General features: G+C 30.9%; 1 protein-coding gene across 1 annotated transcript in view; it reads left to right on the forward strand.

The window, feature by feature from the left end:
- The window catches only part of LOC143226012 (serine/threonine-protein kinase unc-51-like), a 116,367-nt gene that overhangs the window by 76,632 nt on the left and 11,902 nt on the right, over window positions 1-27,833 (forward strand). Inside the window, exons 16-22 of the mRNA XM_076456384.1 lie at window positions 1,688-1,775; window positions 2,555-2,713; window positions 8,682-8,927; window positions 16,373-16,530; window positions 17,892-18,017; window positions 18,347-18,506; window positions 24,515-24,648. Of these exons, the coding sequence (XP_076312499.1) occupies window positions 1,688-1,775; window positions 2,555-2,713; window positions 8,682-8,927; window positions 16,373-16,530; window positions 17,892-18,017; window positions 18,347-18,506; window positions 24,515-24,648 (1,071 nt within the window). The remainder of the gene's footprint in view (window positions 1-1,687; window positions 1,776-2,554; window positions 2,714-8,681; window positions 8,928-16,372; window positions 16,531-17,891; window positions 18,018-18,346; window positions 18,507-24,514; window positions 24,649-27,833) is intronic.

Here is a 27,833-nt window from a genome sequence, read left to right on the forward strand (position 1 = left end):
AACTTTTTCCCTTGTATATTACAAAATACTAGTCCACTAAAACACAGCCAAGACAGGGAAGACTATAGGTCAGTTTTATGTTATTGGATATGTTACATGAGTATATGTGCACTGCATCAATGCAAATTGTGTAATGTTAGCTAGGCATGACAGGAAGGTCAATATAATAAAAAAATTATATATATATATATATATGTATATGTATAGTGTAATGAGACTTAAACCACTATTTTTGTTTTAATTCTATCATTAAAAAAGCATAATTTATATTTATATCCTAATTCTTTATGATGGTTATGAGATCCCACATAGCTAGAGTACAGAAAATAACCTAAAGTGTAAAGTTTTACTGCAAACAAATGTTTGAAATGTATTTAGGAGATTTTAGAGCTTATATAAGTAATATTTGAGATTTTTGGGATGAAGAATAGTTTGTTTAATCATAATATGAAACTACTTTGTACTCAAACTATTAAAAAACAAACTTGTTAATTTCATAAACAAATCTTTAATAAAAATATTTCATTAAAAATCTGATTTTCTGTGTATAAAATACTTGTAATCTTTACTAAACATTTACCAAATGTTTTGAAGATATAGATGCAGTATCAAACAGTGCAAACACTTAATGTGTGTAAATGTGTAAATGAACTTGTGTATATTATACCAAGCCTACCTCAAAAGGGTTAATAACAATTTGAATAATCATAGAGATTAGAATAAAGAATTGTGACAATAGCAGAAGTGCCTAATTAGCAGTTCAGTGCAACCTAGTCATTGTAAGATTTTACTTGTGTTATATGTATTATGGTATTTATAGTATTATTCTCATTGTTGAATGTCTAAAAGCAAGTTTAATGTACTCGGTATATTATTATTGTTAATTAGAATTACTGAATTGTTTTAATTAAAGTATATGTAATTTAGTGTTGTTTTAATCGGAATGTTATCTCAGTTGTCATAAACACTAACTTTTCTTTTACATCAAGAAGTAGTTTCTGTCTCTTACTTGGTTATTAAGTTATTTGTGTGGTTCATTCATTTCATACAAACATTTTCTTGATTCGGTAGAAAATATCTTCTGGATACTAATCTGTACTAAAGGATGATGAATGAGCATTTCTTTATCTGTTTTTTGAATCTTCATAAACAATAGTTTTTTGCTATACTGTAAATAACTGACCTGCTACTCATCTTCATAACTGAATAGTAATATGTGTCATAGTAATTTATCTCAGATGCCAGGCTTCTCTGAAGTTACAACATCAGAGATTCAACATGGTTTTACATTGATCACAAGACGCTGTTTGGGAGGGCTGTGTAAAGTTTTTACTTATACTTGATTTTAGTGATGCTGCATTCTTTAACATTACTTGAAGCAAACAGTTAGTATTCATATGCTCCATAAGTATGGTAAACTCTCTTCTTTCTTTAATATTACTTTCAAAACAGTTTTGAATAACTTGAAATACATTATTTGGTTTATGGTAGAAAATGTATAACCATGAACACACTAATAGGTAGATATTTATTTTTAGTCTAAGTACAGAGTTTGTTCTAATTGGAAGTTAATATTAATAATGTATTAATGTCTTGTGATATAATTGTTTTTTAGTTCAGAAACATGTTTTATTGTAAGAAAAAAAAAATTAAATGATATTTATACCATTATCTTGTGGAAGAATAGGAACAAGCTATTGACACATTTGATGAGTTTGGAAATAGAAACAGTTCCTCAAGCTTAATGGATGTTACAACACTTCCAGCCCCACCTGGTAAGATTATTTTAATAAAACATATTAAATATTCCAAGGTTTCTAATGCATTTACTAACAAATATTTAATGATTTTGCCATACTTACTGCAAGGTGATATTTATATTTTTATGCAAGTTAGTTTGTTTCATATAAATTTATGATCACTAGCCTTTTTTTCAATGACCATTTTTTTCATCTTCTCTGTACTGTATTTGCTTTTCACACTAAATATATGAATGCATGTATTTTATGAAGGAATAGTAGAATTATTAAATGTTAAAGGTTTTAGTTTTGTGAACAAAATCTTATGTGGTATATTTTTTATATATTTAGTTTTCTTGGGGATTCGAATAATGAATTTGAATGAATGAGCAATTTCAAGCTTTGAATGGCTAAAAATAATTATTTGACTTGGAACTTCAAGGTGATTTTATTTAACTTTAATATTAAAGTTCATTGAAATATGATAATATAATAGTATTGATTTCTCTGTATGCAAAAATTTTTAATTAGAGCACATTTGTGTAATTGCAAATGCACATTACCATAGTGTAATGAAACGTAACATTGTTTTTGTATTGTGCATGTGACATCAGATCACCACAAGCATTTAAGTGTTTCCTTTTGCATGATTTTAGATAATGCACAAATTACATATAATAGTACAATATTGCACTAGTTCATTCTTCTTGTTGTGTCATTTGATATTATTTAATTGCACCAACCCTTGCTTCTACTCATGTATGATTCCAGACCACTTCAGGAAACTGACTGTATTAATCATCCTATAATTTCAGCTCAGTTTGCTTCTGGAATCCAATTAGGTGAAGCTCATGGGTGGAGTTATGGAGATGGAAGTTCTTCACATTTTACATGTGAGCATACCGTACCTCCAGCTTGCCAGACACACACCTGTTCAACAAACAAGCTATCAGTGTCACAGGATGATATTTCAGGTATACTCCAAAGTGAAGAAATGGCAGTACTGTTTAAAGATGTTGGAATTATTTCACAGGGACTTGTGGATAGTCCATAAAGTTGTATTAACTTGTTCAGATCTGAATGTGCAAAGCCTGTTCAGAGAGCAGAATTGCACTATATAATTAAAATACTTATAGAAAAGAAAATTCTAGTTGTTTCTTCGTACATTAATCCTCTCACCACAGGGTTGGTGGATTCCACCAACCTCAAGACCCCAAAGTGACCATCAGAGTTTGCATGTTATAACTTGTAAATTACTTCATATGTCTTAACAAAATTTGGCAAGCTTTTAGTAAACATTACAAGTCATTTTTATATACAAATAAACTATTGTTGTTTTTTTTAAATCAGTAATTTTGCTAAACATTTCTCCATGAATGTATGGAATCAAGTGTTGACTGCTCCAAGTGCAAAGTAGTTGTCATGTTTGTATTAAATATACTTTTCTTCATTTAAAAATATCCATATTTCTTTTCAAAAACATATTTTTTGATTAAATATTATAGTTCATTTGTTATTTTCTTTAATATTGCAAATTTATAGGTCAGCTTAATGTATCAAATTACATAGGGCACAAATGGCTTGTGAGCAGACCTTGTGAAAAATTATTTTTATTATTTTACCTAATACAACCATATATAGCTGAATAAGATTCTAATTTTTATATTTTAGTTATTCTTTATTGATGAAAAATATACAAGAAAAATAAGAAATATAGTATTTACCTGTATTCTTGTTTTTTTCTGCTGTCAGCTGTTGATTAAATTTGAGACTACTTCTTTTTGTGCTCATGGTGCTAGTACATTAAAGAGAATAAAATAATGATTTGAATAGCATATTTTCACTTCCTTCCTTTGTCATGGAATACTGTCTTCATCTTGTGGATGCTACTAGACTGTCTTCAGTTTTTCTGGCTATGGTGTCACAGGTATGTTACCTTTTGTCTGTAACTTCTGAATTGACTGTATGACTCCACTCCTTTCCTCTTAACTTCTGACTACTTGGTTTTCTTCCCCTTATAAGATATTGGAATCCATGCTAACCACTTTGTGGCACAATTACATTCTGGAGTCAGCATATCTCATACTCCAGTATCCTTTTACTACACTTTTGTCTGTACTTTTTTCATGAGTCTTATTGGCTAGGTGCCAGATTACTTATTGACAGGCCTCTACCTTCTGTGGTACTGGTTACTATCTTGTAGGTTCTGGTACAGTCAAAGTATATGTAGCCAAGTTTATGCATCTATGAAACAATTTCTTCTGTTATCCTTGAGTGCTTCAAGTGTTATCACAAGATGTTTTTTTTCCTACAGTTTATTAATCCTTCTTCCTTATCCTCACATCACATCCTCCCCCACTCCTGTGAGATCATATTTTTCGACAACATTCCTCCAAAAAGATTCAGACTTCTTTTCTGTCAGTCATCATTCTTGTCCAAGATTCTATTCTAGTCTAGGCTGTTTTTAGTTCTCAAGAAGAGCAGGAACTGATGCCTTGTTATTCCTTTACTGTCTCAACCATTTTATTGGCCTTATTCATTTCACCATGGAATCCTTCCTCACACTTAAATAGGCATTTACTCTGGAGTTATGAATGATGAAGGTAAATATTGAGGATGCATATCTTCACATCCCTATTTCTACAACAATAGGCATTACCTTCATTGTGTTCATACAAGTAAAGTTTATCATTTCCATACATTCCTTTTGGGTTTGGTGTCCATACCTCTACATATGTTTGACTTATGTATTTTCATGGTCAACAGTTCCAGTAATATATAAACAACTGGCTGTTATTAGGTCCATCTCATCAGACATCTTGTAAGCATACCAAGAGGCTTCTTTGCATGACTACTCAGGTAGGCTAGTTTTTCAACTTGAAGAAATCTTTTTTCCTGACCCAATATCTTATCCACTTAGGGGTGTTCTTTAGCTCATTTTTTTTTCTGTTGGATCTAGCCTTCTCCATTTGGTTTTTAGGCTGTATAACTATTAGTTCTCAAGGCTAAATCTTCTCTTACTGCATGTGAGGTTCTTTCTCTTTTGGGGACTTGGGCTTCCATGAACATTCACATACACTTATATCATGCTTGCATGTACACCCTTCAGTGGGTGTTGCACAATCAGTATTGAATATTACTCGGGATCCCCTGTATTCTATTGTCCTCCTTCCTCCCTCTCTAATTGCATGTTGATTTAGCCTCATGGTTCCACAGAGACAACATCACTATGGGTGTTCCTATTCTGCCTCCACATCTGGAATTGCATCTTTTTTATTACACTTCTGTGACAGGTTGGGTAGCATTTCTGGGTATACAGGAAATTGCATGACATTGGTCTTCAGTCAAGTTGGCTACACACATCAGTATGCTAAAGCTTCTTGAAATTTGTCAGGCTCTGGGTCATTTTCTGCCTCTAAAATGAAGCAAAGTGGTCATATTTCATTCCAACAATTTGAACATTGTCTTGTATATTAATGGATAAAGGGGTACCCTTTCATGTTCCCTTTGTTTTCTGATGCTTGAACACCTTTTCTGGGCCCATTCACATCACATATACCTACTGGAGTGTCATGTTCCAGGAGCTTCAAATCTTATTGCAGTTCGACTATCTAATCCCAACAAATTTTTCCATGTGGAGTGGTCCCTTGGTCCTCAAGTGTTTTGATAACTGTCCAACCAGTATGGTACTAAGCTACTTTTTTTTTGTCCCCAATCTCGCGTCCTGTGGCTTTAGTGGTGGATGCCTTCAATAAGGATTGGTTCCACTTTTATACCTCTCTACCTGTTTTTTTTTTCCCAAGTTTTATCTGTTACTCAGTTTACCCTATGTTAAATCTTTCTCTTTGTATCTTTTCGTCCTGCTCAACCTCTATTTGCAGTTTTTATCTTCCTTAAGTGAACATCTCCATTACAACCACTGATATTCACCTCCCTACCCTAAAAGCTTCCACTGCCAGTGTATAATCCCAATGTCATCATACTCTGCTGAGTGATCTGATTTCTCTACATGGGTAGCTTCCTTTCTTTCCCATTTTTCTCATCCATATTGGAGTATCAAAAATAATAGTGTATTTTCATCAGTTTTTTCTGTGCCATGAATATGTTCCTTCTTGTCCTACTGTTCCTTATGTTTCTGAATTTTTTGACCGTGGTTTTGCTGTGCCTACCATTACTGGCTCTTGAGCTGCTTTGTACAATACCCTCCATTTTTCTCACTCCCATAAGTGTTTTCCTTTCTGGTCTCTGTTGTGTTTTATTCCTTTTGCCTCCTTCATCCTATGCTTATTCCTGAGTAGGACCTAACTGTTCTTCTTCATGCCTTTACCTAACCTTCTTTCAAACCCTTGGCTACCTGTTCCCTATACTGTTTGTCCCTCAAGACTTGTTATTTGCTCCTTTTATGTCTGTAGTCATTGCAGGTCATAGGTTTCAACCCTCAACATATTATGTCTTTTATTACCATACCTGTATTCCCTCCTCTCTAAATCAGTCTTTTTCCCAAAACATTGGTGGCCTATGAAGATGATGTCACATGTGCTCCTATTTCCCTATCTTTAATTTTATGATTTGCATTTTCTGTCCAATCAGTCTATCATTATCTCTATGATGTTTGTGCTCCCTATAGTTTATTGTTTTCAAGGCCTTTTTCCATGGTCCCTGTTTGTTAATCTGTGCTAATCTTTCTTTTCACCATGATATTTTCCTTTCCTTTTGCTAGCTTGTTCACATCTCACTTCAACTATGAGTGGGCAGGTGTATATTTCTATATTTCTCTTTCAGTGTCACTAATTTACATGTGAGATCCAACTCTGTGGCAAATGGTGGCTGGCTGTCCATTCATACAAATCCACAAATCTGCACTGTATAGTCTTTCCAGTCAAATGACTACTGGTAAGATGGGGTGTTTTCAAAACTGCTAGTTGGTTCATTTTCTTAGTGTTTTGCATTATAACAATGTCTGTACCAGACATAGTTCCAACTCATTGACTGTCAGCATGAGTAAAGCAGTGCCAGTATAGCTGCCTCTCCCTCTAATCCTGACTGAATATATTGGGACAGGCCTGCTTTAAAAAAATAAGTTTTGTGGGCACCCATTGCACTTTCTCCAGTGTTGTATTCCTCTGGTCTCCCCATTGCATTGTCTTCCTTCTTTCTGAGTAGAATACTTACCAACTTATAGCTGTTGGGGGTGATGGACCATGGAGGCATCCTTCTGAGTGTGCTCAATCCTATTCATTTTGAGACTAGGGCAATGGTGTTCTGTCAGTCTAGATAATGTGAATCCTTCTCCTACTGTGGACTAGATCAAAAATACCCAACACTTCCTGGTTATGGGCTGGAGATGATCGACCAAAATGCACTTCATCCCTTTAGCTGGGACACATCATCCTACTGATACTTGAAACTCCTCATGCATATAGTTGGTATGGAACTTGTCCTACTCTGGATTGTACAATAAATTCCCACTGCTACTTGATTTTGGAATTGAGTGAATCTCTTTGTTGCATTCACTTTCCTACCATTGCTCAGGTATCAGTTTCCTGTTTCCCAGGTTGCCTAGGTTTGATTATATACTGGGTCTTGTCTCCACACATCTGCCCTGATTGGGATGGCAGAACAGAAATCACTGTTTCCCTTTTGCTTCCTTGTCTTGAGGTGAAAACAGTACATTTTCTTCCTGACCTGGACCACATGATAAATACCTGATGATGTATTATTTTGGACTGGAGTTGACTTATTGATTATGGTATAATGTGCCCTAGCCACACTACACCATATAATATGTTCAGTTGACTATTAGATATACTCTCTTTATACCTGAATCAGCAACATGTATTTTGACAATGGATGAAGACTTTACCTAGTTCATATGTGGTGCAGTCTCCCACAAGCATGTTCCTCTGCAGAAAAATGGCACATTCAATAGGCTTTCTTCCATGCTATCAGAGGGTACTACAGGTAAATTTTGCACTAGTTTATATACTGCTTTAATGTGATATTCTTGCCATCATGTGCATGGAGGTTAAGTTTAGTATCTGAAGCTAGGATTTTTCTCTAACTGAAAATGTATTTGTGATGGATACCTTATCTCACAGTTCCCACCTTCCTCTTCCATTCCTGATGCTTCTTTGTTGCCTAATTTTGAAGTGATGATTGGGTATTATTACAATAGAGAGAGTCAACTATGCCAGGAGGGTGTGTTATACTTCTATTGGTGAAAGGTTGTTACATGCTTATTTGTAGCTGCAACAAATAAAACACATGGGATAGGTTAAGTATGAATTTTAGTTGAGCAAAAAAATATGCATATAGAAGGCAGCATTAGAAAAATAAAAGGTATTATGTGAGAAGAGGTGTCTGTTGAAAATACATTTTCAGTTACAGACAATTATAACTTTCAGTACCTCTGTATATTTTATCTAATATTAATATTTACTCTCTTCTGCCACAAACTGCTACTACGTTAGTAGTGGAGGGAAAACTGAGTAGTTAATAATTGTCATCAAATACATAAAATCATATTAAATGGTATTCTGTAAAAAAAAGTTGTTTCATGCAACCTTGACCCCCCCTACTCTTGCATATAGTATTAAATGTATAGATGTCTGATTTTACTTTTTCTTGAACAAAACAGTAATTTTATCATTGTTTCCTGATTTAACTTTTATTTATATGCAAGTGTTAAATGAAATGAATGTAGATGTGCTCCTTTTAAGTATTTCTGTTTATTTAATTATATAGCAGTTTGTGCAATTTCAGTATAAAATTTAACAAAACATTCATAGTATCATAAAACCACATACAAGTTGTAGTTCTCATTTTTCTTGAATTTGTGTATCTTCCAGGTACAGTTTACTGTTTTTCCTGAGAGTGATATTTGGAAATATTGTATGAAAAAATGAAATTGTGATTAAAAAAAAAGTACTGTTTATTTTCAAGATGCTGCAAAGGCAAACAATGTAATGAAAGGGCCTGACACATCAGATCCTGAAGAGGAAGCAGCCCAGGGTGCCATAGGAAAAAAGGAATTACACAAGCATGATCATCAAATGGAAAACTTTTTGGCTGCTATGGAAAAAGTTGATTTGTGTGGGAACTTCAGCAGTCACTTTTTACAGCATGCTGATTTAACTGTTGAGAAAGGGAGTGAAGGGTATGAGCCAACTTGTTCTTCCTACCAGCATAGTAAGTTTGTTTACAATAAAATATACATGGATTCTTTAACAGTAGGTGTCTGACTTGTTGGCAATAAATTCAAACAATAATTGGACAGCACACAATTCACTTGTTTTAAAGTTATATATTGAAAACTGGTCAAAAGTATGTATGAAAATTTTTTACACTATAGAGTATTACAGTTTTAACTGGTTTTAAAAAAAACCAGAATAATTCTCTTTTCTTTTCAAAAGTTCATTCATACTGATTCAGTTACTTTAGAATTCAAATTAACTATTGTTTTCTTCTTTGTTTTTTGCTGTACAATCTATGTTATATTCACTTATGTTACTACATGTGTTACCACAGTTGTATCTTGAACTTTAAATAACTGTCTCCTTTTTATCAAATTCCACACATGCTGATTCAATTAATTTAGAACACCCTTTGACAAGATTATTCTCCTTCTCTGTTGAACTGTGAAACACTTTAAAATACTGCCCATTGTAGTTAATCACTCACATGCTGGCTAACTTCTTGTTGATACATTTTATCTTACTGACATTTTATTTTCACTTCCATTTTTCTGTACTTGACGTGCACTCAACTTGTTTGTCTACATTTGTATGTTGTTCACTGGGGCATCAGATTTTTGACAAACTTCATAACAGTATAATGGAACAATACTCCATTAAGGTAATGAGAAAAACACTGAAGATTCAGGATAATGTGACAGCAACAATATCAGCAAAGTGGAGAAAACAGTGCACTTGCACACACACTGTACTCATACAGAGTTGAACAATGAAATTTGGCACAACTAACACTTAAAACGATTTTTAACACTCCTGTCATGAAACTAAACAATCATCATACATTAAGTCACAAAATAAACTAAATAATAACACTTACATTAAAGAGTCTTGTATATGCAACACATTGTTGCTTGAATCTTTATAGACTTTACTGCCTAGTATAATACCTAAATGAGCATTAACTCTAAGTCATAAGAGTAAAATATGCTTTTAGCCCTTTCTGGAAGTGTAAAATGAAGCTCTAACCCTTTCTATTCTAGTGGCATCGTATTGATTTCTGTATTTAGATGTATAAAAATCATTAACTTTAAAACATTACTGTGTATGAAACACAGTAACTCTCAACATCATAACCACTGACAAATTTTTTTGCTTAGATGTTTTTTCATAAATTTATGATGAAATACAAACCATTGTTTGACATAGTATGTTGTGATGCACTATGGTTGTAACTACTGAACTTGACAGCCAGATTTGCACACATCTGTTCTGCAACCTATGAATCTGTGAAAACATTGGTGTTTCTTATTTGTTCTTATATTATTCATCTTATAAAATAAGTAATGATCCCACATAGAGAACTGTGACTTGTATTCAACATCTGGGCTCATTTTTATATATTTGCATAACCACATATTTTTGGTTTTTATCTGTTTCAGTCCAACAAGCATATACCTTTCTTTAATAACAAAAACATAATCACAGGCTTAATAAAATCTTTTCTGAAAGAAATTTGCAATAAAATAGTAGTTTATATATCATTAAAACCCAGAGAAATAGATTGTAGTATATCTTGCAGATAAACTTTTTATAAGATGTTACGTTTTTTTAAAAAATATACAGCAGTTTGAAAAGAAGTTTCCACTAATCTCTACATTCATGCTGAAGAAAAGTCCATTTAAAGAACTTCATTCATTTCAAATTATCAGCATGAGTTTTTCTAAAGCAAAAATCACCCCTTAAGTCATTTCAACAAAATGTTGTAAAAAATGCAGAAATACTAATAAAATTAATTTATTAAATTTACCTATTAATCAAAAATGAATAAAACAACTATTTAGTTGACTCTTAAAAAAATATATAAAGAAAGGCTTTTGATGTAATAACTAAGTTCAGAAATGTACAATTCTTATAAGAAAGAATCCTAGCTACACAATAAATGAAATGTGAGAAAGAAAGTAAATTCAAATTTTAGATTTTTAATTCATAATTTTGTTAGCTTTAAAAATTTGGAAATTGAAAAATAAAAACGTGCAGGTAGTTGAATTTTACATATTTTTTTCACATTAGCAAGAGTAAGTTTTACAAATAAGCAGCAAGTGTGCAAATATTACAAATTTGTGGTTGTTTCATATGTTGAGAGGTTTTATTTAGGCAGGTGAGATGTATAAATACTTCTTCTTCCCAAACAGAAAGTGTAATTAAGAATAAACACACACACAAATTAAAATTTGCTGACAGTTGTCTCTTGTTAGTTGAGTTAATTCTTGTCTGAATGCTCTAAGATCATCAAGACTCAGTATCAGATGTTACACTGCATATCTCAAATCCCTCCATCTGAAGCAATAACTTACTTGAAATGATTTTGTAACTAAACTCCTTTGTAATCCCCTCAAACATTAGTGGTTTACATGCTTATTTCATCAACATAATTATAAGAGGGCATTTAAAAGGAACCTGCCATCAACTTCTAGTGCATAGCTGAGAGGATGTATGCATTTGAGGAAGTCCCTCGTCTTCGTCCAAAGATGTACACATCCTCAGGACTGAGAAATCCTTGGGATAACTCATTACATGTTAACATGCAATATCTTTGTCATTGAGACAAAGTGTCAAGCTACCACAATTTTTTGTCAGTTTTCACTGTTATTAGTTATTGGACACAATTTTGGATTGTCATCAGTATGTCTCACTAGCCTGGAAAGCTCCAGACTAACTCAGTCATGCTGAATTGTGGAAATCTGCTACCTTCTGCATCTGACAGTTGCAATGAAGTTTGCTTAACTTTATTCCATGCATGTCTTGTCACTTTCCTTAGCCATGGGTGACTCAAACCAGCACCTTGTGATTATTGACCACTACAGTAGGATTATAATGTTCTAGCTGCTTAAGGACACCATGACCATTCTTTACTTTTATATGCTTCAGTATTCATGAAGTGACCATTGAAAATTGTTGTGATGTATATGCCTGAGAAAACTAAGCAAGACACCTATCAACCTCATTGTCTTGAGGACAAATCAAGAATTCAGACATTGCTCTTCCCATTGCTGGCAAAAACTCTAAAGTGCTTCTCCTGGTTCTTCTTGTGTTCTCAAATTTACACGTTACTCCAGTTGTGGCTTCCCTCTCTGTGTCATAAATATTACTTGGTCTTAAAAAGTGATATTGTGTGATCATTATTTATAAATGTTACAATAACAGAGAATCAAACAGAAAAAGTAGTGTTAAAAAAAACTTTGATAATAAATCTTTTGGACATAACCTCAGAACACTACTTTTTAACTAGCCTTTGGTATTCAGGTCAACTGACAACTCATAGATAAGCTTGAAAGCATTTATAAAATGTAGATGTAATGCAAAATGTAAATTGAACACAGACAGCAAAGGAAATAAAAAACAAGTGAATAAATAAAATTTTTGTTCACAGTAGTTTATTTTTATCTTTTGGCTGGCTTACAACTTTCTCATAACTTATTGGCTGTTGGAGCTGAAAAGAATTTTCAAAACATTCACACAAGATAAAGAAAAAGAAAAATGTATTCTGAACTAGTTATGGAAAGGTGAATTTCTTGACTATTTTAGTCATTATAATCCCCTTATCTAAGTGGTATCCTTACCCCATACATAAAAATGAAACATTACTGACCAAATTGGAGAATGAAATGAAGTTTACAAAATATAATTGTTTCCCTTGAGCAACATGCTAGAGGCTATGAATAAATCAAACTCGGGCAACAAATGAAGAAAACAAACAAACAGAATTGTACAAATAAAACAGACAATCAACACTTAGCTGTTTAACTTCCTTAGTTCTGTCTGGTTGCTGGGGTTGAAGATGGATCACATCTGCATGATATAAAGATAATTCTCATATAGTGCTGCAATTTTGTATCACATTACAAGAGCTTTATATTTAAATTTCCAAGATTACCTACTTTGATCAACGGTCAACATTCAAATTCAAGCTAATTTAATTGCACAGATTTTAGTATTGATTTGTATGTTTAGGCTACTACCTATATCCATGCAGCCAATTCAAGGAAAAAGGACTGAAACACCTAATTTTTATGCATGCATGTTTAGTTTAAATGTCCAATTTATGAACACGTACTTGCAGAAACTGCTTAGAAGTTTAGGAAAAGATATCTAACTAAAGATGTAATATCATATCACAGCAATTTTTTAAAAATTTAAATACACCAAGTACACATCTTTTCCATAATCTAGATAACACTAAATGTATTTGAAAAAAAGTTAACAGATTAGTAAGAGAAGATTTTTTCTTAAGGGAAGCTGTGTTTATTTCATAACACTGTATTTCAGTATCTCAGTTTACAAAATTTCTTTTATCAAATTTTCTTGACTTTTTCCCACTGTAAGATTTTCAAGACAACTCTTATCTTTAATTTTAAATATATTAGTAGCATAATTTTAAAATCTAACCAGTACCAGTTGCCAACTAAAGTTTTGCTACTCAAGAAACCCTAGATTGCAACTCGCATAATTTCAACCTCTTGACTGTCATAGTTGTCAAGCAGAATGCAGTTTATCACTTACAGAAAGAACCATATCACCCAGTTGTTCAGAATATCTATCAAATAATTTGTAACTTGGAATTTCAAAACTCCTGTTATCAATATCCTCCAAATCTAAACAGATTTCAGTAATTCCTAGTGTATCATATGCTATCATCTGATCCTTTTTAACTATTTCATTGACACTGATTATTAGTAGGTAGAGATTAGTCTAACCTAGTAGGTAGGACACTTTATTCAAATTTTGCTGGTCACAGATTTGCATCTTGCAACAGAACATTTCATGAGTTGACTGTTGGTGGTGTTGATCAGCTGTCTTCCCTCTAATCTGTCACTTCCAAATTAGGAACAACTAGTGCAGGGAACCCTTGAGTAGCCATGTGTGAAATTCAACAAATAAAACAGGTGGAGACAGTGTCTGTCTGTTTATGAATTAATTTAAATTCAATGTTTTATTTTTTAAGTTGTTATTTTCTTTGTTTTTGTCAGAAAGAAAATAAGAATTATTTCTGTAATCAGGTAACTGTGTGTATATTCAGCTTCTCATCTGATATTTGATTCCTAAGTAGTTGTTTCAGAAACAGTTTTAAAATAAATTTTGGTGCTATTTGATAGCACATATAAAAGTAATATCAGTGCTTCTTCTAGATGAAATTTAACATAGCTTCATTTTAAAATTCAGTTCACAAGTTTGGATCCAAAATTCTAATTTATGTTAAATAAACCAGGGCTGAAACAGTATTCAAAGTATTTTGCAAGTGAACAAATAATACCTGTGAGTGAAAGGAGTTTTCAGAAAACTTGAAACTTGTTTCTAATATGTAGTACAAAGCTCAAGTTTAGGCTTTTGAATAGTTAATATATTGAAGGACAGAAATAACTTTACATCAGCTTAGCAGTTTCTTAAGCTCCATTACATTAGAAATGATGTAATATTCTTAAGATTTAATAAATAAGAAAGGAATATAACATTTCATCAAGTTAACTTGATGTTTTCAAATGTAAATAAGCTTGAAGTTTTGCATTTATACTGAAAAATGTTGAGTTATCTCAGTGACACATTGTATTCCTTTGTTAATAAACAAATGCATGAAATTATTTTGTCATTTTTTGAATTCTAGTTTAAGTAAGTCTCAAGATATCTTAATAAAATACTTAACCTATTATTTTTATAAAACCTTAAAACGTTCTACAATTTTCACATTTGATATGGCACATACAAATTAATTCTTGGTTTTTGTTTATACTATTTCTATATTTTAAACATTTTATTTTATGATTCTGGTTTTCTTATCTTATAAATTTCTATAAGTTGTGTTATGATCTTCTGAAATGAATACACTAAAAATATTTCTTATAAATATGCAGTCAAACTAACCATAAAATACACAGAAAATTTCTTAACTTAAATATACATATGAAACAGAATGTAAAGACAGCACTTAACTGAAGTTGTTTATAATACTGCTTTTTTCCTTCTTTTATCACTGTTGCCACACACATTGAAAAAAACCTGTACATGCAGTGTATTGCTGTGTATTCCACCCATTTTCTTTATATATACAACAGAAAATTTTAATTTAAGTAAACTGAAAAATGTGAAAGAAATTATCTCCATGTTAATATTTTTTTGTAAAATAATGCTCCAAAGTTCCAAGGAGACAAATAGTAAACTTTAGTCAGTACTGTATGCATTTTAGGAACATATATTTGCAATGTTAATTTTACACTGTAAAGTTCTTTAACCCTTTTGCTGTGAGTAGACTGAAGTACATACATCACATTTGTTTATGAATTATGTTAGTAGAGATTTAGTTATTGCACTTACAGGCTGAAAGGTGATATTGTCAAGTTCAGATTGAATATGTAAGGGAATTATTACAAGGTACTTTTCATCTACTTAGAATGTCAGTTTAATTTTTAACAGTTATAGGACACTGTCTGCTTTGTGCTTGTTGTTTTTTGTTTTGTTTTGTTTTTTTACTTTATTTCCCTAAATATATGTTTGAAATAAATAAAATTTGTGTATTTTATATTCACTCTTATAAGGGTAATTAAATATAATTATTTGGAACTTACGAGGTTTGGTTGGATAATGAACAAAATAGTGATAAACATTTCTCCATGAGATATACTTACAAGTAGTTTGTGAATTATGCTATTTAATATAGTGACATGAGCTATGTGTTTACTGTGTAATTTATAGCTTGAATATTAGGATTATTAATTATACATGGCTCGAAGATCAATAAAATAATAAAATTAAATGTAATAATAAAAAGGTGTAAATCATTATGAGACTTAAGATATTTGGAGTAAATAATTATCTCTTGTTACAACCTGCAGTCATTATAGAAGGAGGAAGCAAAATTTAGATTTATCTTTTTTTTTTCAGTTACAAGGCTGATCAAACTGATTGAATCTGTGTAGAGTTAGAACAGAGAAAATAAGATAAATATAAAGATTTACTGAATAAAATATTTGATATTCATTTAAGAATTTTCAGAGGTTACACAAATTAAATTTGAAAACTATAAGAGGAAAAAAGTAATTGAAATCTTAGTTTTAAAATCACTTTGCACTCGAACTATTCAACATTTTGACTCCATTTATTCACAGACAAATCATATATAATTAAAAAAAATGTTTTTTCAGCTAAAAGAAGCTTTTGATGTTTATTAAAAGCTTTTCAAATTTTGTGATGATACAAGTACAACATTAATAGTTATTATATGGATACTTTCATGGTTACATGGTGGTCACAAGAATTGATCAAATGGCAGGGCCTGTATCAAGAAAGTTAAGAATTGTTTAAAATATTTGACTTTCCTTTGATTGTATAAATACAAGTATAGCGACTTCACTGAGGGACTTTTATAAAATTATCAGTTTATTCTTTCAGGAGGTAAGAGACAAGTACGTTCTAGTCATTATGAAAAAATGTGTCACTACTCAACTAGCTCCTGTGAAGATCATGAAGACTACCCTATGGACACTGCAAATACAGAAAAAACAGTGATGCTATTAGGCTCAGAATGGCAGGAAGATACAATACTAGAGGTACTCCTTTGAAGATATTTGTTTATTCATCAATACTTATGGTGTGATAGTAGTTCTAATGTTTAGGAAGATACACCTGCAGGTGTATCTTTTTAATGTGACCTTTGTTCTTCATGCATCTGTACAGCATTTTACAATAACATTTCAGAAAAACACAGAACTAGACATATGCTTTTAAATATTTGTTCATTAAGTATATGTGACTGCACAAAGATTTTATCAATACATTAGCAAAATACAATGCTTGATATTTGTCTTAGATCATTTGTTTGTTTTTAGAAATCTGAACAATATAGTGTGTAATTATGTGTTACAGAATCTATTTAAAGTTATACATATCTGTTCTTGTTATCTTAATTTTAGAATTTTATGGTGAATATGTCAAAATTCTGGAGAGAGGCCTAAAAGTTGACTTGTTTTATTCTGTAATCAAAATTTAAAATGTAAAGTGGATTGCCTATATGATGTTGATTTCTTCTGAATATATGATTAATAAAGATCCATATCTTTCTTGGAGAGAGAAAATATTTTACAATAAATGTTTATAAAATATTTTGTCACACACAGTGAACTGAAGGAGTGAAAAAAATGTATAAATATGTTTTTGTCTGCTACTGTTAGTTGGTAACTACAATATTTTTTATTTCATATGAATAGCCTTAAAATTGAACTTTTCAAAATGTTGTTATTTTTTAAAAGTGATTTTAAATTAATGTACAAGTCTTTCAGAAAGAAAGATAGAAACAAGCACATTCTTTTTACTTTGAAAGAATGTGTCATTACTCAACTGGCAGTAATAGATTAATCTCAGAAAATATTTTAAACACTATACACTATATAATCATTTGAAATAAACAATTCAGAAATGTTAAATCAAAATTAATTGTCACTTTCAAAATGTAGTTGCTTTGATTAGCTTTTATGTACTTATGAAATATACTCTGCATTCTACACAATGATCAGCTTGGCACAGTCTGATGGTTTGAGTACTTGCAAGCTGGAGGTTGTGGGCTCAAATCCTCATCACACCAAACATGTTTACTCTTTTAGCTATGGGGCATTATAATGTGATGGCTATCTTACGTTTGTTGGCACAAGAATAGCCCAAGAGTTGGCAGTTGAAGGTGTTAACTAGCTGCCTTTCCTCTAGTCTGTTACTGCTTAATTAGGGATGGCTAGCACGGATAACCCTTGAGTCGTTTTATAAGAAATTCAAAACCATATAAATGTACATGACAATTAGTATGCAAGAGTAGTGAAAGATGAGTGTGATTCAAAGAAAAGTATTGTTTAAACTTAATTTAATTTGAAGACTAAATTTTCAGCATATAAACAATTTTGCTCTATTTTGTTTTATCTAGAAGGAGCACAATGAGACTTTAGCTAAACTAAACTTCATTTTGGCCTTGGTAAACTGTATTCTCGAACTTGCCAAGTCTAAAGAAACAACTGTAGGATCTTTGAGTGAATCAACTATGAAAACAAAGGTATAAATGTCTCTGAAGATTTTGAAGTAAACTAAATTATAGTAAGTTTGTAAAATTTGTGGGCTCAATGAGAATAAAGTGGTAAGAAAAATCTCTTTGGTTAAATGTGCATTGTTTAATTTTTTGCTTCGTTGAAATTACCCTTAAGACTTTTATGTTTCATGCTCATTATAAACATGTGTATATATTATATTTATGTGTATGTATGTATATATAATGCACACACACTGTATTTTGCACTTCCATTACATTTCCTAACTTGAAAAGTTATAATATATCATGTAGTGCTATTAAAATATGCTGTAATTAGCAGAATGTTTCTTTTTTAGAAAATTGATGATGGTCCTCCTTCTGTAAGTGAAAGTTACAGAAAAACAGAACAGTTTGTGTTGTACATGCGAGCACTTCAGCTGCTGTCATCATCCCTGCAGCTGTCTTGTCAAGAATTTCAGGGAAAACGTTTAAAACCATCACCACAGGTTCATGCAGGTAAAGAGAAGTAGCTGTAAGTTCCAGTGAAGAGTGACAAAAATGTAGCTAATAAGCAATAGTCATCTGATAACCATTTGAACAAAATAGTGGTCCATATGTAGGTATTTACCTGCTATAAGTTGTTCATGGTGATGGTAGTTGTTTAAAGTGACGTGTATGTTTGTGATTTAATACATGTAGTACTGTATACTGAAGAGGTTATTAAACATAGTATATGAATATTTCTTTACACCATCTGGAAATTGAATAATGTTTGAATACAGTATACAAAATTATTTTATTTTTAAGCCTTCAGAGTTAAATTATGAAACTAAAGACACTTTGTGTTCTTATAAACCATATTATTTATCATAAGTTTTTAGTTTTCTTGAGGTACGTAAGTGCACGTCATGACATGTCACAAAATTACATTTAAAATATGATTAAATTACTCTATATGAGTGTATACAAGTAATCCTGGCATCAACACATGGTTAATAAATAAAATTTTAATATTATTTATAAGTTTAAGCATTTAATTTTATGAGGAAATATCTTAAAAAATACTTAATCCATATAGGGACAATTTTTCTTTAGGTCTTACCTTTCTCTAATTTATCTCCCACCACTCTCTCAAGTATGGAATGTAACACAAGTTACTTACTATATATAGATATTTCTAAGGCAAAGTTTTATAGCATTCAATCTTATTTGTTTAAGGAGTCATAAACTAGAAATTCAGACCAACTTGCCACATATACCAGTTACATTCTCTCGTTCACAAATTGCCAGTGGCTCTTTGATGTTTTATACTATATTATTTATAACCAATATCCCTTACATTAAGAAATAAAGAACTTCAGGGCCTCATATTTATTGAAGACTGTGTCATTTACAGAAAATTTCATGTTCACGTTAGCAGGTTATTTTAATTGAATGATTTCAGTAATATATTTTCATGTGTATGGAGATGACATGCATTTCTAAGCTTTCTTAAGAAAGAAAAAAAAGGCGTATATCTCTGATGTTTCAGATGAAATTTGTTTTCTTTGGAAAAATTGTATCCTAAATGTTGCTCAAACAAAGTATTCCAGGTTTAATCATGTGTTATATGCAATGGAGGTAAACTACAGTACTATGCAAAAATGTTGTCATTCTTTCAATTTTATGAGTCTAATCCTTCCATGTCATTATGGAATGTAAATTTCAACACTGTGCTATGGTCCACAGCTTTCTTTTTGATGAATGAATCAAGGTAAGAATACTTATCATTCATTAGAATCTCCATATACCAAGGGTATGTCATAAGGGATCTGCTTGAATGAATATACTGATCAAATTTAGGGTCTGAAATAATTGTCATGGTACCCCATGCAGTATTTTAATTATATAGAAAGAAGCTAGGTACCAGTATATGCTAGAATAAATCAGTTTAATAACACTCCACAAATAGACCTTGTTAAAAACCATATTTAACACTATTTGTCAGTAATTGGGTAATTGTCAGTAGAGCAAAGAGTTTGCATAAAAGATTTGCATGGTGCTGGTTGGTCTCTCTGACTAATTGCTGCAGACTTGAAATACTCCACAAACACTGTCAAGTATACCCTTGTTCATGAGACCAAACAGTTAAATTTAAAAATAGGAAAGGAAAGGCAGAACACCTAAATTCAATGATATTGACATTAAATATCTTTGGCTCTGTAGACTTCAGGATAAAAAGATTTCTACTTATCTCAGGCATGAAATGAATGACGATGTACCAAATGACAGAAAAGTGCCCAGATCTACAGTATCAAGAAGACTCAAAAAGAATGGAATATTTAGTTGTGTAACAGTTAAAATAGTTTTACTTCAATCTCCAAACAATGTTAAGAGATTAAAATTTAATAAAAAATACAAAAAAGTGAACTGTTAATGATTGGAAATGGGTGTTATGGATGGATGAGTCCAAGTTTGAAATATTTGGTTCAAAGTGTAGGTTGTACATTCAGCAGAAGGAAGGTGAAACACACTTACCTCAATGCATAAAACCTATCATAAAGTACGGGTGAGTCCATGTGATTATTTGGGGGTGTTTTTCTTCAGAGGCAGCAGGAGATACTTGCAAAATAGACAGAATAATGGACCAGTACAAGTACCATCAGATACTGATCTGTCATGGTATACCCAGTGGTTTGTGTATTACTGGTGAAGTGTTCTACTACCAAGAAGATAACAACCCCAAACACTCACCCACCCTATGCAGGAATTACTTAACTAAAAGGGAATCTGCTGAAGTCGTTCAAATAATGCAATTACCTTCACAGTTCCCTGATCTCAACCTAATTGAGCAGATCTGAAATTTGATAGATCAAATACTTGACAAACCAAATGTTACTCTCAAAGAAACTTTATAGGAGTGTGTTAGTGACATTTGTAGTAAAATCTCAAATGACACTTTGATTAAATATGCTTCAACAATGCCTGATAGACTGTAGCAATTATCAAATCAAAACAGGGACACAAAATATTAACTGTTTGCTGAACTCAAGCACTTCCACCGAGTTTCTGTTGTACTAAATATGAATTTTAATAAAATTTTGTTTTGCATATGTTTTATCTTCCATTGTTCTTTGAAAGTAGCCTGAAATCTAATTATTGACTTTATCCTAACACTTTTGCACAATACAGTATAAAGGATGAACAGACATTCAAACACTGTTTCCCTTCCTTTACCATTTCATATTTTTGCATATGTACCATGTTTTCACTGTTATTAATAATTCTTTTTAAAAAGGAGAGCATGCTCACAAATTTAATTTGCAGCTGTAGTGGTTTCTGTTTATTACTGTTTCAGCTTCATTTGTTTAATTTAGGTCCATCACATCATATATTTTTAACTAAAATTAGAAAAATAAACTGAATACTGAATATGCAAATCACACAGGAACAATAGTTTTGAAAAATCTGAATAAAGAAAGACAATACATTGTACTCATATTATTCAGTTGAGAAGACTAGTGAGGTAATGCAAAAGAGTTGTATCTCTGGCAGTCATGTAACACTCGTGATCTGCTTCTCAGGGTAAATTTGCTTCACACCTGCACCTGGTATGTATATTGTAATCATTCTAAGGTAAATGGTTAAATGACTTTAATATTTAATCAGAACAAAGTATGTATGCCTATTGTATTATAAAATGGTACACTTGCAGTTTTGTACATATATTGCATGTTTGTCTATGTGTATATGACGTGTGTGTGTGTATATGTATGTAGAATCGGTTTGTACCTGCATAAATACAAGGAAGCAAAACTGTATTAAATGCTTATTGAGAAATTCTCCCATAAGTAAGCTAACTGCTTTAATGTCTACAAATATTGACATCCAGAATTCCATTTTCCTTCCTCATCACTCCCAACCTCACCTCAGTATGTTCCTTGTGTTAGTACAATTCTTGCCACTACTATCATAATCGTTACTACTGTACCTTCGTAAGAATCTTTGTATTTTTGCACCAGGACTATTCTGTGCACCTATGTTGCTTCAGATGATTGTGGACAGTCCACCATTATCTAATATAACACTCACAAAGTAGCTGTTAATTACATGTGGTTGCTATTTGTATTATTTGCTTTAAGCCAAATCATGATGTAAAAATATATCAATACCATTTAATATTTAACTATCTCTAACCATATAACCATTCTGAAGTTCTTGTTTCATTTTCAATTAAAGTGGCAGCATCTCATATTGCTGAATAATGTTTACGTGAAGCACGTTAAGTTGTTAAAAATTATTTTTGTGTGCCTCAAAGATATAACAGTTTTATGGCAAGAATATGTAATTTTTCTCTGTTAAATGGTCATAATCTTCTATAGTTTCATGCAAAGTACACACTGTTTATTATATTTTGCATACAATTTACTATTTTACACACTACATTTTAGATTTTATGTATGCAGCACAATTATGCACATTTCAATATGTTATTTGTACAATTTTAAAAAGGTTTTTTTTAAGGGTTACATATATTTGTGCTTCAGCATGTTAGTCTTATTTTCTGTGTTTCAATACCTTGAATGTGGCTTAGTTCTGTTGTAGAGATATCTTATTATGAAACTTTGGTGTCAAGATGTGTAATAGATATACATTTTACTAGTTCATCAGTATAATATAATGGGTAGTTTTATCTCAAGTTTCAAAGAATAAAATAGTGCTTGATGGATTTCTTGAAGTGAAAAATATACCATAGTACATTCATATAAAGCAACCAAATATAAACATGTTTTTCAAATCTCACATTCATATTTGTTTGTTTCTTACAAATGATATTATTTGAAATGGTGGTTGCTCTTTAGTGTAACTGAAAATAATGTATAATATATGGTACCTTATTTTCTTTTTATCATTTTATTTCATTTAATTTTCTTCTTTTTCTGGGAGAGCAGTTACCTTCCCACAACTGTCTGCAAACAGTGAAGGGTAATATAAATGTGGGACATTGGGGGGCTTGAGTACTCACTATCTAATTTCTATTTCTATTAGTTTATTTTTTGTGTGAGACTGGCAAATAGAAGTTAAGACTGATGGGCAGCATATGCCCACTGCAATGTGGGTCCTACTTTTTCAATCACCTCCAAAACCTAGGGTACATCTTAGAATCCCATATTATAGTTTGTACCCTGGGATTTTTTCAATTAGTGCAGCATTTTTGTTTAATTTATTTTTGTTTTGGCTTGTTTTTGAAGTTATAATAAACTAATATATACACATAAAATAGAGACAAAAATATTGAGTCATTCCAAAGAAATGTGTAATATAAATGATTTGAAAATGATCCACACACAGTTTTTGGTATGAAGCTTAAATATATACCTTAACATAAATAACTTTTGATTTTGCATGCTTTATGCATTTTTTTTTATATGTTCAGTTAAGGCGTGAAGTTTTATTGATGATTTTATAAAATGTGGAACCAGTTGTTAGTTATAAATAATGATATTTTGAAAAGGTTGTGGCTGTATATCCACTCTACATCAACATTTCTGTTTTTAACAAACTCAAAGGAATTTCTTTTATTTTAATCTTTCATAAAGTTGAATGATGATCTAGTAAGAGTTTTCAATTATCGTTTTTGAAATCATGCTGTAAATAGAACCTAAACAAATAACAGGTAGTATTCTGTAAACACTTATCCAGTTGTACATTTTTAGTATCTTATGATTCAACAGCAAGAAGATGTTTTTACTAAAAACGTATGTATATATATATATGTATGCTATTACCTTGTGTTTTATTTTTTCCATTAATATATACATCATTATTTGTCATTGTATTTTGGAGCATTAATAAATACAGTTTTGTACCAAACTTGAAATTAACTCATGTTTTCCTGTGATTGCTTTTTTTGTATTTCAAAGAAATTGAATTTCTCTGATTCATTTATCTGTTGTCAGATTCTTATTTTATGTTGTTCATTATAAGTTATGTTCACTGTTTAATTTGTCTTGTGAGCATATAACATTGATTATTGTATGTAGATGTAGGGTATCACAGGTGAAAATATTTAGATAATAAAATTGCTGCCCATACATGTCTCCAAAATAATGATTATTAGCAAAAGCTTGTAAAATTTTAGGAATAATGAGAACATTTATAATGTTGAGTAAATGATATTAAGAAGACTTAGACATTTCAACTTGAGATTTAATTATACCAACTTTTATATGTACATCAATTTTTGTTTATTGTAAATAATAGGAAATTTTCCCAAATGTTTCTTTTCTTTTTTTTATCTTAATTTTTATATTATTAATGGTTATTATTTTTTTTTATTCAATTTAGTTTTTCTTTTTATCTCGTGTTAAATCTCATTTTAGTTTATTTGTTCTTGTTTTCATTGAATCATCACTGTTTGTTTTTTATTTTTATCCTCTAAAAGTTTTCTAACCATAATGTTCCTGCTTTACATTTTGTGAGGTTATATTTCAATTATTATTTAAACATTATATCTGAAACATTTCTGTTTTGGTTTTTTTCAGTTCTTCATTCAGTGAAAAAACATTTCCATTATTGCCTAAACATGTGTAAAGCTCTGAATAGCTCTGGCATCCTTCAGGCCACCTCCTGTAATATTACTGCCGATCGTCTTCTTTATGACTATGCTATAGAAATGGTATTTGTTATTTCTTTAAATTCATATTTGTTATTACTAACTTGCAGTGTATATTGAACATATTATGTTGTTTTTTATATACTTAAATCTGTACAAAATAGAATGGATTAAGTTTTCATTACTTCAATGAAAATTTATATCAAATAGTTTTGTATGTATAAAATAAAACTTTTGTTTATAACTAAAATAAAGAAAGCTTAATTACTTTGGTCACTTTATACAAAACAATTCAGAAAAGATTGTTTTTGCAGAGCATATTTAAACATTGTAAAAGTTATGTATTTGAATAACAGAGAGTAGAATTTAAAACAATTGTATAGGTTCTAAATGATCATTATTTAATCATACTTCAATCTTCTTATCTTCTGTATTGTTTTGTGTTTTGTAGGTTTTATTTAATTTATCTTTAGTTTGGTATATTATCATGGAGCTAATATTGATGAAACAGGTGTCTTACATACTTAAAATTAGATTTTTTTGCAATATTTTTTGTGTATTTAGCTACAGTGTATATTTAAAAGGTTATACTTGTATTATCCACTAGTATATTCAGTCAGTTGTTTAACCAAAAATAAGGGAATGTACTTTTTGATCAGTATTATTTCTCCACCATTCTTCATATTTGTTTTATTAGAAGGTAAATTAAATTACATAGTTTGTATATGTATAGAATATATAGTTATTGTGGATTTTATGAAATTGCTAGTCTTTATGCAAACAATTTCTAAACATTGAATTTTTGATCCACTTGGTATAAAAGAAATAAGCATCGACATGACATACAAGTGTTTCATCTGTGTACATCCTAAATAAATAAATTAATTGTAACGCTAATAGCAAATAAAAATTACTATATATATTATTGTATGAAGTTATATTTTTGGTGTTTTTATATAATTGTTTGGTGGAGGGAGCTTGTTATTTTGATGACAGCAAAAGTCTAGTAATCTCAGGTAATGTTTTGAAAAAGATTACATTGTTTTTAAATATAAGTAATCAGTTAGAAGTGCTTTCAACTATAATTTTTTTTAGCGTATTGTGCATGAAGTAGGGAGTAGGTTTTTCATGGCTTGTCGCGTACAAGGTGTAATAGAGTACTGTGTTGGAAATGTTTTAAGACTTGCTTTTTCTTTTACATGTTACAATATAATATGCTTTGTTTCAGATGCTTATGCAGCACATAATAGTCAAGAGTTTAAGAGTAGTTTTTTTTTTCTTCAAATCATATTATAACATGGAATAAGGAATCATTTTCAGTACTTGCTTTTTTTTTCAAGAAAAAGATCATAGCATCTGTTAGGAAGGGTTTTACGTGAATTACTTTATTTCATTTGTGTAATACAGGACAGAATAGATAAAAGCTTTTATGAATTGTGTAATAACAGACTGCAAGTTCTGACAATCCATTAAAATACCAAAGGAAATGCACAGTTGTGGAAGTACATAGACTACCAACTTGAATCAGTTCATGTCAGGATTAAGGAGATAGAGCTGTTGTTACGGTTAGCAAAATAAACCATATGTCAGTAACTTTGTTCTTTTATTAATATTCAGATTAACAGCATTATCTTCAGTTAACAATAGTAACCAATCAAAAGAAACTACATATTATATAAATAGAAAGGTTTATATTAAATCCTGGTATATGTTTTCTAAATGGAACAATGATTCATATGCTCCTATGAAATACAATGTTTACTGGTTAGGACTTTTTTTTTATACTATTCAATAATTAAGTAGTAAAGACTTAAGAGAAGTTGAATCTTGTTTCATTCTGCTGTCTATGAGCTGCTAGTTCTGAAGAATGGCTGTTGACTAACTGTCACTGTTTGATGACTAGTGAATGACTCACTAACTGACTGTAGACTATCATTGTAATTAACTACTTTGTAGGGTTTATATGCTGTATTTTGTATTTAACGAATGTGTAAAGATTATTATCTAATATTAAATATTTTATTCAGAAGTTTTTCGAATCCAGATGATGTCATCAGTTGTGTACATGAACCAATCATGTTACTAACTCTGAATCTTTTTCAAACTTTCTCGTGTTACTCAGTTACCCATTGTGAACTTTGTTAAATGTGTGCTCTAGTGTTACAGCTCTAACTAGATAGATGCCTTTGGATCACTAAGTTGTTGGTTCATAACCTTTTACACAGATTCTTTGTATTTACATTATGTTTTGTAGCTCTCAAACTTATTACTATATCATATTGTTTATTATTTCATCATGTCCAGCATACTATAAAACTTCCTACAATAAATCAGATCATATGGATGTTCAGCTAAAGGAATGACTATCTGCCGTCAGTCGTATCTCACTTCTTCCTAGACTTGTTTCCGATTTTTATCAGTATAGCTACATGAGTTTATAATGTGAAGCGTAACTCTAACATTATGTGTTTAAATTTCTTAATTTATATTTTTAGTATATACTAGATGTTAAATATTTCTAACCCTGTTGCTTATTAAATTTAATAATTCCTCATTATTTTAATTATATTTTAAATTCAGGCACTTAATTTGCATTTTTTCTAATTCCTTCTCAAGCATTTAGTATAAATTTGTTTTTATGACATAACTTTCTCCAGGTAGATATTGCATCATGGAGTAGTGATTTTAGTACATTTTATTCTATAACTGTATAAAACAGTACAGAATAAAGAAGTTTCTCTTGTAAAATGTTTTGCTTTATGGTGGAAACTGCATAATTAAGGATATATATGCATAGCTTACCTTGTTCAGTTATGTAAGATTGTAGGTTGAAAAATTTTGTAATTTATTCTGTTTAAGAACATACTACACTAAGGAGATATTTTTCATTATTTCTCTCTCTTTTTTTTGTTTCATGATCCACAGTTCTTTGGAGTTTACCTTGTCTTTCCTTCTTTTTTATCATTAAGAATTATACTGCTTTTTTATCTACTCTCTACTCATTCCTCTCCCACACCCATGTCCCCCTTTCTTTTGTAGCTCTTTTGGTCTAGACTTTGCTATTGGATTTTGCCTTTCCCAGTACCATAAGGGGTTTCTTCATATGTTCACTTCAATCAACTTCCATGCCTTACTGAGACCTTATTAGAGCTAATGAGTTGTTTTGTTACTATATAGTAGGCTTGGGTTGTTGATTACTAATATTGGTCAATGAATAGTGCTGCTATTCTTTACAGATTTATTACCTG

The sequence above is a fragment of the Tachypleus tridentatus genome, chromosome 1, assembly GCF_004210375.1.
Source record: "Tachypleus tridentatus isolate NWPU-2018 chromosome 1, ASM421037v1, whole genome shotgun sequence".
NCBI lineage: Eukaryota > Metazoa > Arthropoda > Merostomata > Xiphosura > Limulidae > Tachypleus > Tachypleus tridentatus.